General features: G+C 31.8%; 1 protein-coding gene across 1 annotated transcript; it reads right to left on the reverse strand.

Annotated features, from left to right (window-relative positions):
* Positions 1 to 158: 158 nt before the first annotated feature.
* On the reverse strand, positions 159 to 13279 carry LOC124401838 (pendrin-like). Its single transcript, XM_046874347.1, has 21 exons — positions 13060 to 13279; positions 12129 to 12266; positions 11864 to 12003; positions 11660 to 11770; positions 9076 to 9266; positions 8794 to 8958; positions 6843 to 6995; positions 6623 to 6705; positions 6340 to 6487; positions 5876 to 5989; positions 5271 to 5348; positions 4782 to 4877; positions 3956 to 4062; positions 3744 to 3813; positions 3528 to 3620; positions 3339 to 3434; positions 2748 to 3005; positions 2359 to 2413; positions 1993 to 2138; positions 1108 to 1185; positions 159 to 986 (listed from the first exon to the last, which is right to left on the reverse strand). Exons 2-21 carry the CDS (start codon positions 12251 to 12253, stop codon positions 963 to 965), a joined length of 2331 nt encoding a protein of 776 aa, XP_046730303.1. The 5' UTR covers positions 12254 to 12266; positions 13060 to 13279; the 3' UTR covers positions 159 to 962.
* Positions 13280 to 13762: the final 483 nt, after the last annotated feature.

Consider the following 13762-nt stretch of genomic DNA (forward strand, 5'->3'; position numbering starts at 1 on the left):
CACTAGTGTTCCAATCAGCATGGCTGTCACACTTAAATTAATCTAAACTCCTTGGCAATATTCCTTTAGTACATGACAGTAAAAAAAAAAAAAAGAAAGCAAGGAAAATTCATATTCTTACACAAATAATTGTGGATTTTTCCATTATAAACTTATTTCACTGTAAATAATTATTTTACTGCAAGTCTGTTTTTATTCCAAATATGTTTCATTATACACAGAGATTTAAAGTAGAAACAATACAAAATGGATGGCTACCCACTAAATTGGGGTTTCAGCAAAATAATTTGCTTTTATGATTACAGTAACAGATAGAACATAGAATACATTGGAATTATATTTCTGATGATATAATTATAATATAAAGACAGGAGAAGCAGCACTTTAAGACAGCTGTAAAATAAATGCTTTTGTTGATGTCATGTTTTTTCACTTTCTTGTAAGTTTACAAAGTGCAGGTAAATAAAAAACCAAAGTAAGTAGGAAAGTATTAGAAAGTGAGGTTAAATGCTTGAGGAGTGTAATATGTGTAGAAATTAGTTTAAATATTTTATAGACTAAAATTGTATCCTGCTTGTCTTCAATTAAAAAAAAATCCTTAAAGTAAATAGTAAGAGAAAAGTTATTGTTCATTATTACCTGACCCCCTTAAAGTGTAAATTTCCATTTGGAGTGGATAAAGTGATCGATCTAATCTCCCAGGACAGTATGTGGGTCTACTATTTCTATACATGTTTTGTATAAGTTTCACTGTAGTTATGTATAATTCATAAGATTATAATTAGGATAAGAATTTGAAGGGTTTCTGAAAAATTATTTTAAACCAGTACTAAAAGTGTATTGATCAATGCTTTGCTGATGATAACCAAGGGTATTCAATTTGTCATCAGAATTTGTGTTTTTTTTTTGGTTTGAAGGCCTTGTTGACTTGTTTACATGTCTGTAAAAACATCAGTTTAGTCTCAGCTTGAGAGTCCATGGATAGCCTATAGGTTGAAATATAAAAAAGAGACATTTGTTTTAATATTAAAACATCTTATAGCCTAAAGCATTCACAGTAGGTTCCATGCATAAAGCAAATCTGTAACAATGAATTTAGTAGCTCACCAAGCGCTGATTGTCATAGGTCTCAATCAAGTCATCATCATCAGGGTAAGGTATTTTGTCATCCTGTAGCTGTGAGATCTGGACATGTCAAGAGAGTGAGGCAATCAATTTAAGCATAAAACATTAACTACATTCTAAGTAATATTGTGAAAACCGTTGACTTCAATAGAAAAATGACTGATGTTGTGTTGTGTAATTATTAACACAACAAGTAAAGTTGTTACTGAGGGTCCAATTATTATAGCAGGTTTATTCTACCTTAGTCAGCTTTTACTATTCAATAGCTTAAGCAAAATAGTGCATTTTTGTGATTAGACATCATCACAAAATCTGGTAAACACTCCCACATTGTTTTTAAGTAATTTTTTATTACTAATATGTTACTGACATTTTATATGTGTTTTACATTTATAAAATTATAATTGTGTAAAGTAAATTTTAATTAAAGCTTTAGAAATGTTTACTTATGTGCTCTAAATGGGCTCATTTGAATAAAAAGTATACTGCATTGAAAGTTAGTGGACTGGACAAATGTTAATCATGTTAATAAATGTTAAAACCTTTTTGTGTATGTGTCCATATTTTTTTTTCATAGACAGAAATATAATTTCTGGTTATAAATACTGGTGTTTTCTTTGTTCCTGATTATAACAGGCTCATAGTCTTAATGTGCAGTAATTCCACTGGTGTGATACCAGCTTTATTTAAATTTGCATCTACGTTTTCTGTCTTAACAATATAAAGGAAAATGCATATTTAGTGCATCTTTGGGCATAGTTTATCCTTTGGGCACCACACCTCAAATATTACCTATTACCTATTACCAAATATTACTAACTAAGCATATCATTTCACACCCAAACTGAAACTGCCATTAATATATACCTTCTCTATCATCGGGTCTTCTGTGATATCACTAGCAGTTTCCATCTTTATGTAGAGAATAGCATCATGGACAGTGAGGAAAAGCATGCTTCTGTTCACCATTTCATCAAAGAATCCCATAGACTCCATCTTCATGACAATTTCATCTATAACATGTAGTAAGAATAAGTCAGATTACCAATATTATTCCTAAATGTTCTATTTACTCTTAATGTATTTTAAAACTAGGAAATCATTACTCATTAGTTTGTACATCTTGATCTTTCCAGAATTTGTGACATTAATTGTTCAATAAAATAATATTTGAGAAAACATATTTTCTAAGATAATAATATGGCAGAAGTTTGATTGATCAAAAGTACATACCATCACAGCCAGCAATATAAACATTCACTCCAATGCGCAAAAATTCCTTTATAATCTGTAAAGAATAAAGACACTTTATATAACTTATTTTTCAAAACACCTCTCTGTTGTACTACATTAGGTGAGAGAATATTACCTCACAATTCAATAAATGTTTAACAGACATTATACTAACAGTTGATAGATTTTAACCAAACAGTATCTAACATGGCTATTGGTGTTTCTGTAATGTAAAACAGTAATCAAAATGGAAATAATACAAGGAATGTTATGCTTAAATGGGTCTTTTCAAACTTCAGTAATACTCATAAATTTCCCTTTTAGCCACATTTGCGTTTAAGATATTCTAGCCTGGAAGAATTCAATTATCAACCTGAATGTACACCTACCAGTTTAATGGATTTTGCAGCCATCACATCCAGGAAGGAGACAGCAGTGAAATCCATGACGAAGCTGTGGATGTCGACTTTGGGAACTGTGACATTTACAGGCAGTGCAGCTGTCCAGTCTACTTGCATCTCTAGATCCACAGCTGTTCGAGCCCCATTCTCCACTGGCTGAGGTTCGCTATCCACCTGCCCTGGGTCCCGCTCAGTCTCATACCCCTCATTATCTACACCCAGTTGTTCCACTGGGACCAGGCCATTCTGCAATGGACATGGTTGAAGAGTGAAAAAAAACTATTTAGGATTATATTTTTTAAAGTTTTTACTTGTTTTTAAAATGGCAAATTTCATTTCAATTTCACTTTAATTATTTATTATAATTAATATTATTTATAAGTATTATTCCATATTACTATTATTAAATATTACTCTATTAATATGTATTTAAAAGTATAGTTTTAGACTAAAACACATGATAAATTAGTGTCTTTATTTAATAAACTATGAATTTGAATGTCACCAAAATGTACCATTAATTTGACTCCATTATATTTGTAAATGTTAGATCCAGTCTGTTTTGTTTTGTTACAGTACCTCTGTGACTTTAAGCTTCCCCTTCTTGATTAAACTGTGAATCTTCTTTAATGCTTTGTTCCTTTTCTTAAACACTTGCACTGCATTAAATCCCACCTGGCATTAAACAATTAAAATGTTTTTAATCCATCAAGAATATCAAGTAGCTCTTGTAATTGAGAAATACATATAAACACATGCAGAACTTACTGTATGCTTTATCCGGTCTTTTAGGTGTTCAATGTTGGCAAAATATATTGGTGCATTACATTTGAATATCTTTGTTCCAGGACATGTGACAATCTTAGAGAAACATTTATGACCAAACAAAGACAATTCGATAAATTTTTTAAACAAAACAATGAATGTTTAATTAAAGAAACATAGGGTATAGCAGTACTACTGGAATGATTTTTAATTTCTTACATTTTTATAGTCTTTCATGTTCTTGTAGATGTCTGTGCTGGGTATATTTCCAAGTGTTGAACAAGTTGGGCTGATATGAGAAAGACAGATTTCATTTTCCATTTTTTCATTATTTATTTTCCTTAAGATTTGTATACATTGAATCTTAAAAAGAACACCTCAGGAGGTTAGTGTATGTAAAATTTTATTAATAAGTGGTAAATTCAACTTACAATTGTGTCCTGATAACCACAGTGGCAAGCTCAAACACTACGCCAGCCAGCAAACCGACATCCAGCCCCAGCAGGATGCAGGCAGCAAATGTAAACACCCAAAGAAGCTGTAAAAATGTATAAGAATATGATTAGTTAAATTACACTGTAAACAGTTAACAACTGTAAAACTTAGCAAATTAGTTTTAAATGTCTTATTCATCCTGATTACTATTTCCAAAAGCAATATATGCCTGGTTTTTCATTGACCTTAAAACTTGAGCTCAGTTTTTTAGCAAACAAGTTTGCTTTGTGTCTGTGTGGGTTTCTTCCCATTTTTTTATTTTCTTCCTTCCACTAAACATAGGTGAATTGGCAACTCTGTAAAATTGCAGGTGAAAGATTTTTTTCACCTCACACTGGTATTCCAAGATCCACCAGACCAGATGGCTGTCATAAACAGTTAACTGGTGATGAATACAGTTACATTTACATTTACATTTGTGGCATTTAGCAGACGCCCTAATCCAGAGCGACGTACAGAAGTGCTTTGAGTCTCTAGCAATGAATAAATCTACACTGGTACGCCAGATTACAGACTTAATATAAATATAACTCTTGAATTCTACAAGGCAAACTTGGAAAGTGCTAATTTAAGTATTAATAAATAAATGGGTACATGATTTAATTAATTAATGGCTGAATAAATAAATGAATTTACATCAATGTTTCTGTTGCATTAGGTAATTTGTTATATTTATAATACTTTGTGGAACCTGATTACATATGTATTCTTACTAAGAATGGCCTTTATTGGCTTTGTATGTTTGTCACTGAAATTACTTACACAATCTGTTCTGTTCTTCCTCCAGAGAATGGGCACGTCATGCACCTGCATAAACATGCCTTTCAGGTTGGCAACGACAATGGCTCCTAGCACTGACTGGAAGTTTTTAGAAGGAAAATGTAATAGCAAAGTGTTAGATATAAAAAATAAATTATTCTGATGCATGGTTTTAATGTAATTCTTTGCAGAGTCAGCAAGTTTCTGCAGGTGGCTGGTTATCCAACAGATTTATTTACCTTTACAGAGAGTTGACATAAATTATATATTATATATTATATCTGAAAGATCTGGCAAAATGTTTTGGGTTCAATAAAAGAGTCAGAACTAAATTAAAAAAAAAAATCAGGCAGAGTAAAAAAAATCCATTTTATTTATAATGTACTGATGTAGATTGTAGAACAATCATTGTTCACTTTTGTTATATGAGGCAGCTATATAAAATCTAAGCATAAACCTTTCTATTACATGCTCTGCAACTCTTTGACATACCTTCTGTAGAGGCTGAAGTAGAGGACCAAGAGCCACAATCACTATCAGCACCAGCAGACCTGCAATTAAGGATGCTACCTACATTCCAACACAGTAACAATAAAAAAGATTATTGTTCGGAACTCGTGGCTCGGAAAATTTGCGGGATTCTCATTTGGAACCTAATTTACAGCAAGTTGCAGATTATCTTCAAATTTACGGAATCCGCAGTGGGACTGAATGTTCAGGAACGTTGGGAATAACATTTGAAACTATATATATATATATATATATATATATATATATATATATATATATATATATATATATATATATATATATATATATATATATATATATATATATATATATATATATATATATATATATATATATATATATATATACATACACACATATATGATGTCTTTTTTTTCCCGCTACGTTATAGTTATATGTTGGTGGTGACAGATTTTCTCCTCAGTGAGAGGTACCATATAAAGAAAACTTGGTTGAAAAGCTTTTTTTGTTTCCTGGTGAAAAATTTAGGGTTAGGTTTAAGTATAGGCATTATATTAAATGGCTGCACTATGAGAGTGAAGTTAAAAAAATATGTGTGTGTGTACCTGAGTTTTGCCTCCTGTACTCTCTTGTATAGCTGTTCGTGAGAGTGCAGTGGTGGCTACAAAACCACCAAATGCACCACAGAAAATGTTGCTGACTCCAAAAGCTAACAGTTCCTGTTGGAAAAACAAGCACCTTATAATATCTCACACAGGCCATGAGTAATAAGATGTTATGTTCTCATTTATCTCTCTCTTGCAAGCGATAGTGTTCACTTGGATAATAATAATAATAATAATAATAATAATAATAATAATAATAATAATAATAATAATAATAATAATAATAATAATAATAATAATAATAAGTATGTATATAAGTATTTAAGTAATAAATTAGATATATATATTATAAATTATATATATATATATATATAAATGAGTATATAAATGAGTATATAAATGAGTAAATAAATGAGTAATAGAATTCCTAATAATCACTCCCAGGGATACAGACACCCACATACCTGATTTGCATCAACTACAAGGTCATGTTTTGCTGCATAGACTTTAGCCACTGATATTGCTATTGCATAAGATACCACTGCTGTGGAAAAGCTGCTGCCTGCAAAACTGGCAAAATAGGATGTATCTGGGGGCTGAGGTGGAATAAACCTATAGAACACACACACACAAATAAGATTACTATTTTTACATTTTGCACCGGCAACAGAAAAATCTGTGTATTTTTTATTATAAAATGTTTTTAATTGTTTGAATGCTCTATGCTACAGGAGGTTCTGTTCTCACCCTCTTGGGATAGTTCGGACAATACCAGACCCGTAATTGGTGCTGAGGTCAAGTGCATAAGAAACTCCTGCGTCAATAACTGTCTAATAGTGTAAAACAGATACATAGCAGAACTGAAGATTGAGAAACATAAACATACTATTCAGGTGTTTTAATAAACAATGAAAGAGTTTTAGAAAAACAGTGTACTTTACAAAAGTTAAATAAAGCAGATACTTACCACTACCACTTCAATGGGAATAGGCGCTGGAAGCTTCTTCTGATATTTGACATTAAACTCCTTTACAAGCATTACCACGATGATCGTCACTACTGCAGCAATTAGGTCAACCATGTTGGCTTTCTTAATGTTTTTGAATACGTCCCCAATCGTCTAAAAACAAATAAGCAATACGGAAAACATTAATATTATAAAGCACTTTTAAAAATTTTAATGCTTTTGGGTCAGTGAGAAAAAGGGTATAATAATTGTACTATCCAAAAATGTCAGGTGTTGCAAACACACATTACACTGAATGAAGTTATTAAATTTAATTTGTAATGTAATGAGCAAATACCCATTTTTTATTGCTTATGACAATGTTTTTTTTTTGTTTGTTTGTTTTTTTACTCAAGATGATTTTATAATGTTGCAGACATTTTTCAAACATGTTTTCTCTTGTACATTCGACATTTTGCCATCTGTCGTTTTAGGTCCTTCTCAAATAATGCATGAATCTGTTTGGATAAGTCTTGAAATAATTTTTATATAAAAGATTTTTTTAAATAAATAAACAGTTTTATAAGGTAAGCATATTATAATATTTTATTGGTCTCCCACTGCCTGGTGTAGTATACTAACTATCCTTGGCATAAAATTGGAAAATTTTCCACATATATGTGAATATATGTGATTGCATCATCAATGTCAATTGAGGAATAATTTTTCATGGATAATTTTTTTAATTCACTTTGGGCACTTTAGGCACTTTGTTTTGATGCACTGGAAATTAATTTATCATAGAACGGATATTGCAGAATAAAGTGCCTATTTTATTATATTAAACTTGACAAACAATTTATATCATACATATTTACTGATAATTTAAATAATTGAAAAGCAATAAGAAACCTAAATGTCATGTTGTGTAAATACATTTTTTTAATAAAAGTTATTTAAATCAAGTCTGACTATTATTAATTGCAGTGGCGGGCCGTGCGTTTGGTACCTGGGCCTTCAGTGGGGACAGTGGGGACTTACCCGGCTTAATACCACCACTATCACGTTCCAATTATAGAAACCATCAATACTGTACAAAAACACAATATAACAACGTGTGGCATTACAGAAGCATTTTCCATATGGAGCAAGAAACCCAGTTAAGACAACTCCAAATCTCTACACTACAACCGCAACTGTGTCACCTAAATCGTCTGGAGCAGTTCAGAATCAATATTTGTCTAATAACATGACAAAAACTTAAAAATTTCATCAAATACAACCTACTCACCAGAGATGCAGACTCTTAACTGCACCGTTCCTCAGAGGCTCTAAGCCAGTGGTACCGCTCGTATTTACTGATCTGGAAATGGCCAACAAACCCTTCCGGGCTGAGACAAGCTAGCTAGCTTTGGGGTTGGCCGACCTCTGATCACGATGTCTAAATTTTCTAAAAATTTATTTTTAAGAATGTCTAAGACCAAATAAATTTCTCTTCTTCCGTAGGCATAAAAAACTCTTTCTTAGATGTATTAATGTGTGCAGTGAGCTACAGACATGTTTTGCATGTGAGGCAAATTTGAAATCTAATTGGTTAAAGGAACAGACTAATTTCTTAGAGACTAAGGCAAATAAGCCAGCAGTACTGACTTTGAAGGCCCTGGGCAGATTAGATTGACATGGCAGCACATAGAGACTGAAATCTGGTTATACAAAAAATCTAACATCCACATACATGTCCTGGAAGCAGTGCAGTCAAGAGAAACACTACGAAATTAAGAGAATAGACTAATAAGAATAAATTATTACAATTTCATGGAACAAATATTAGAATGTAGGTTTTAAATGTACGTAGGTCAGTGCTTCTGATAGTGTTTAGGCCAGCAGAGAAGGCTTTGCTGGCTCTGACGGCCCACCACTGATTAATTGATAATAGTTATTTATAAGGATGTTTATAGTGTTTATTACTCACATAAAAGATAGCCAGGACACTATTGTAGTTTCCAGTGGGGACATTAAAAATCAGCTTGAGTTGAGATACTACTACAGTCACAGCTGCAGCTGTGGTGAAGCCACCAACTAGTGGGTCAGAAAGATAACGCACCAAGAAACCCACTCCTGCCACACCCATTGCCAGCTGAAAAACATAAATAACATTCACTTATAAGGTCTATGTATTTTCTGAGGAAGAAGTAATATGACTGCCATTGAGGCCAGTGGGAGCAGGTCTTACTTTATTTCAAGATAACTATACCTGAAAAATTCCAATCAGATAAGTCATTGAGATGGATAATGCCACTCTCATTTCATCTCTTGCTACAGTATTCAAAACCAATGCTACCGTCCCATTTACACCTGTCACATTTCCGGGTTTCATGAACATTTCATCAGGAGCAAGATTCAATATGACAGATCCCATCATTAGACATGTGACTGGAAATGGGCCTGCACAGAATCAGACAGAAAGTGTACTTAAATCAAAATGTTATTTATTTACATATGTATTATTTAAAAAGGTTTGTATATTTATAGTTTTTCTCAGTTGCTTTGAAGCAACCTCCACATCATTTAGTCATTTGTGCTCATCATAAGAACATTTCTTGTTGCTTTGATCAAATTGTGATTGCTTTAGTTCATTAATTTATTCGATTGTGTACAATTGTCTGCTGTTTTCTACATTATCAGTTGTTTATGTCATGTTGATTAAAATATATTATACTGGTTTCACCTAAATAAGCTTAATCCCCAAAACATCTCGGTATCAGTTAATTGCATGAGTCATTGAATGCAAAATGGTTAAACCAGTTGTTATAATTTGTCAAATTATAGCTAAAATTTCTATTAAACTTTTTTTTTTGTAAACGTGACTTGAATTGATGAATTGTGCAGATGAATCTTGAATTTCACTAATGAAGGCGAGTGAATGAGGTCAGATCAACCAATGATCAACTAGTTCTCTAGATCAACTAGATCAACTGAATCTTGTGAACCTTCAGTTGGTGAGTGTATACAGACATTTTCTGAAAATGGATGATCAACCAAGAAACGAATGAACATTTTTACAGTACAGTAAAAGTGTGAATCTCTTGTAATCTATATAAATCAAATATACAATCAAATAAATACATTTGTGCTGTTGAAATTCATATATACCATACAGAAGAAATTCAACTTTGTGCATTTTCAATCACTGTGATCCAAACCATAGTTTATATGAGGAAATACAGAAACTGTGCACCATTATACTGACAACATGACTAATCATTTTCACAATCTTGTTTGTGAACAATGACAAAGGGACTTTTTATTCTGATGAGAATGAGATGTTCATTGACACAAATACCTACTTTTGAGAGATGAACTAAGGATTTTGGGAAAAGTACAGGCTTTTGCAAGAAATCCAATGTGTTGTGCTGTTTTGTACAAATTGTTTTGAGAATGCTTACTGGTTTGCAAATATTAAGGATGATTCGACAAATGCTCTAAAGCAACTAAGAAAAACTGTAAAAATGCACAAAGTTGAATTTCTTCTATATAACATGAATTTTAACAGAACATATTTATTTATTTGATTGCATATTTTATTTATATAGATTACAAGAGATTCATACTTAACAAATTTTACATACTTACATACTTACTATATTGTAATAATGTTTCTTAGTTTTTTAGTTGAATATATAATTCTGTGTTTTTCTCTGTCTGTATACACTCTCCAATTAAAGATTCACAGGATTCACCTTTGACCTGTTTTAGAGAACTAGTTAATTATTGGTTGATCTGATGCCTTATACTCCCCTTCATTAGTGACATTCAAGATTCATCTGCACAATTTATCAATTCAAGTCACATTTACAAAAAAAGTTTAATAGAAAGTTTAGATGACAGATGGTGACAAGTGGTTTAACCATTTTGCATTTGATGACTTATGCCATGAACTGATGCCAAGATGTTTTCAGGTGACGCAACTGATAATGTAGGAAACAGCAGACAATTGTACACAATCGATTAAATGAATGTACAAAAGCAATCACAATTTGATCAAAGCAACAAGAAATGTTCTTATGATGAGCACAAATGACTAAATGATGTGGAGGTTAACAAGTTGTTTTAAGAAATTCATTTCTGATATGAGAAACGTTCCAAAGCAAGAAAAACTGTAATATTGGTTTAATCTGATGTCGTTCACTCAGCTTTACTAGTGAAATTCAATATTTATTTGCACAATTCATAAATTGAAGTCACAGTTACAAAATCTTTTTTTTATAAAAATTTAAGCCTGACAGATATTTAACTGGTTTAAATATTTTGCATTCAATTATTGCATGCAATGAACTGATGCCAAAATGTTTTGGAGGTTAAGACTATTCAGGTGTAACCAGTAAAATATTCAATTCGATTCATTTCAATTCATTTTTATTTGTATAGCGCTTTTAACAATGAAGAGTTTTGAATTGTCTCAAAGCAGCTTTACACAGATAATGTGATGAATAAGATGTTCTTTATAAGTGTAAGTTTGTCCCTGATGAGCAAGCCAGTGGCGACTGTGACAAGGAAAAACTCCCCGATAATATAGTTTGATCAACATGACATAAACAACCGATAATGTAGGAAACAGCAGACAATTGTACACAATTGATTAAAAGAATGTACTAAAGCATTCGCAATTGATCAAAGCAACAGGAATTGTTTTTATGATGTGCACAAGTGGCTAAATGATGTGGAGGTTGGACAAGTAGTTTTAAGAATTACATATCTGATTTAAGAAACGCTCCTAAGCAACTGAAAAAACTGTGAAATTAACAGCTATAACAAATCATTTTTTAAGTGAAACCTACCCACAGATAGATGTCTAGAGGTGCCCAAAATGAAATAGGTGAGAATTGGGAAGAAAGCAGCATAAAGTCCATATACAGGTGGAACATTAACCAGTAGTGTGTAAGCCAATCCTAAAGGGAAAAAATGCAATTATTTTCAGAAACACAGAAACACAATAAAAACAATAGAGATCAAACTAATTATATTGCTAGCACACAGCTCACCTTGTAAAGCACACACCATCCCTGTAGTGATTCCTGATACAATTTCGCCAGTAATCCATTGCCTGGGTTGATATAATGGGAGCCATTCTAAGATTGGGAAAAACCTCTTAACCAGTCCATAGGCCGCTTTAGTAGAGCAACTGTAATGAGTCAGTTACAGATATTGTGTGAAGACCAGGATGAAATGTCATGGAAGTAAAGATCCATGGATATAAATCAAATAAGTTTGGCCTTGTTATTCACCGGGGATTTTACACAGACTAACCTGCAGGAGTTTCTGAGCTTTTCTTTAAGGCTCTTCTTTTCTCTGGCTTGTCTTTCATTTACATGCTCAAAGGCACGTATTGAGTAGATTGGCCGAGATACGTGATATTGGTTCTGGCTGTCCATCTTGAAAAATAATCTGTTTTAAATAGTAGAAGATATTTTTTCACATAGTGTCCACTTTTGAATTGCTCACCGCTTTCTGTTCAAAGTCACAGCTTTTTTACACAGAATACATGAGTGGCTAGTTTACATAAAAATTTTTTAAAGAGTTAGAGAAGATCACACAAACTAGAAATACTACAAAAGACAAAAGACATTAAAAAAAATAAAAACGTTTAAATACAATCTCAAAAGGGCAATGTCTAATAAAAATCCTATTTAAAAACTATACTTAAAACATGCTGCTATTTATTAAATCAATATTTATAAATGTTGATATTTTAATATATGTTTTCTGTGATAACCTTTAGTATTATTGAAAGGAGTCTCCAGTGTTATCACTTTGTTATATTGGTAAATCCTTACTTTTTTCCTGATTTACAGTTTCTTGGTAACTTGATCAAATACATTTTATTATGTTATGAACTTTAAGAAAAATAAAGTGAGGCTTTAATAGCATCAGTGGTCATTGACACTAAATTGTTTCACATCAGTAAATATGAATGCAAAAGGTTAAATTATTATAAAAAAGAAAATGTTCAAATAGTTTGCAAGAGGAATTAGAAAAGATATAAAAAGGATTTAGAACTAGTTCATAGGGTGATAATCAACATTTCGGTTAATTGTTTTCCTATCACAGCACATCTTTGAATGTGTTTACAATGGTTTAATTTCTTACACAATGTTTTCTACTTTCAATTAATTTTCAACATAAAAAAAATCAATTATATTAGCTAACACATTTGTCAGTAGATTTTAATCATCCTTACCTGGCAATTCTAATTGGATCTGCTTGGGAAATTGTTAATCACCCATGACTTCCAAAAATTCACTTGCGCATATCTTTAATGCCATGTATAAATTCCAATTTGATTTATTTGTTGTATTTTTTATATATAAATGCAGCTTTAACTCCCTTGTTCAGGTTTCTTCTTTATTGTCTTATTTCCTCCTCAGTCTCTCTGCTCTTGAATATATATATTTTTTTTATGTCTTGCTCCCTTGGAATGGCACCTGGTCTTTGCATTTATTTATAAGCCAAGGTTGGTTGTGGGAGGTGTCAACTGAAGGAAGCAATGTAGATAGCTGTCAGTGACCAAAACCTCGTAAAGCCTATAAGTGAACATTTTCTGAAATCATTTTTAAATACTACAATAAAGTACTGATGATTTCGCTTTTTTATTTATGTAAGATTTTCTTTATCAAAGTTAGACTTTATAGTAGACTTGATTGACTTCATATGTAAATAAAACGTCATATAATGAAAAGTATCATGAAATACCAAAAAGATTTTGTGCACTCTGTAGTAGTCACTTGAAAATGCCATGTATTGATGAATCTTATTTTTTTTAGCTTTGAAAACTTGACTTGCAGTACGACTGTTTCCTAGTAGTAATCCTATGTGCTTTTTCTACATTTCCTAGTATGTGTGCTCTCTGCTGTCTAGTTCTATTTGCAGAATTTTTCATGTTT

This window comes from Silurus meridionalis, chromosome 18 (genome assembly GCF_014805685.1).
Source record: "Silurus meridionalis isolate SWU-2019-XX chromosome 18, ASM1480568v1, whole genome shotgun sequence".
Taxonomy (NCBI): Eukaryota; Metazoa; Chordata; class Actinopteri; order Siluriformes; family Siluridae; genus Silurus; species Silurus meridionalis.

Excerpts from the sequence above, each read along its gene's own strand:
- LOC124401838 (XM_046874347.1), bottom strand. The coding sequence starts at position 12,253 with ATGGACAGCCAGAACCAATATCACGTATCTCGGCCAATCTACTCAATA. Across the intron at positions 12,004-12,128 it reads AAGCTCAGAAACTCCTGCAG|TTGCTCTACTAAAGCGGCCT; the intron begins GTTAGTCTGTGT and ends GACTCATTACAG. Across the intron at positions 4,878-5,270 it reads TACTTCAGCCTCTACAGAAG|TCAGTGCTAGGAGCCATTGT; the intron begins GTATGTCAAAGA and ends AAAAACTTCCAG.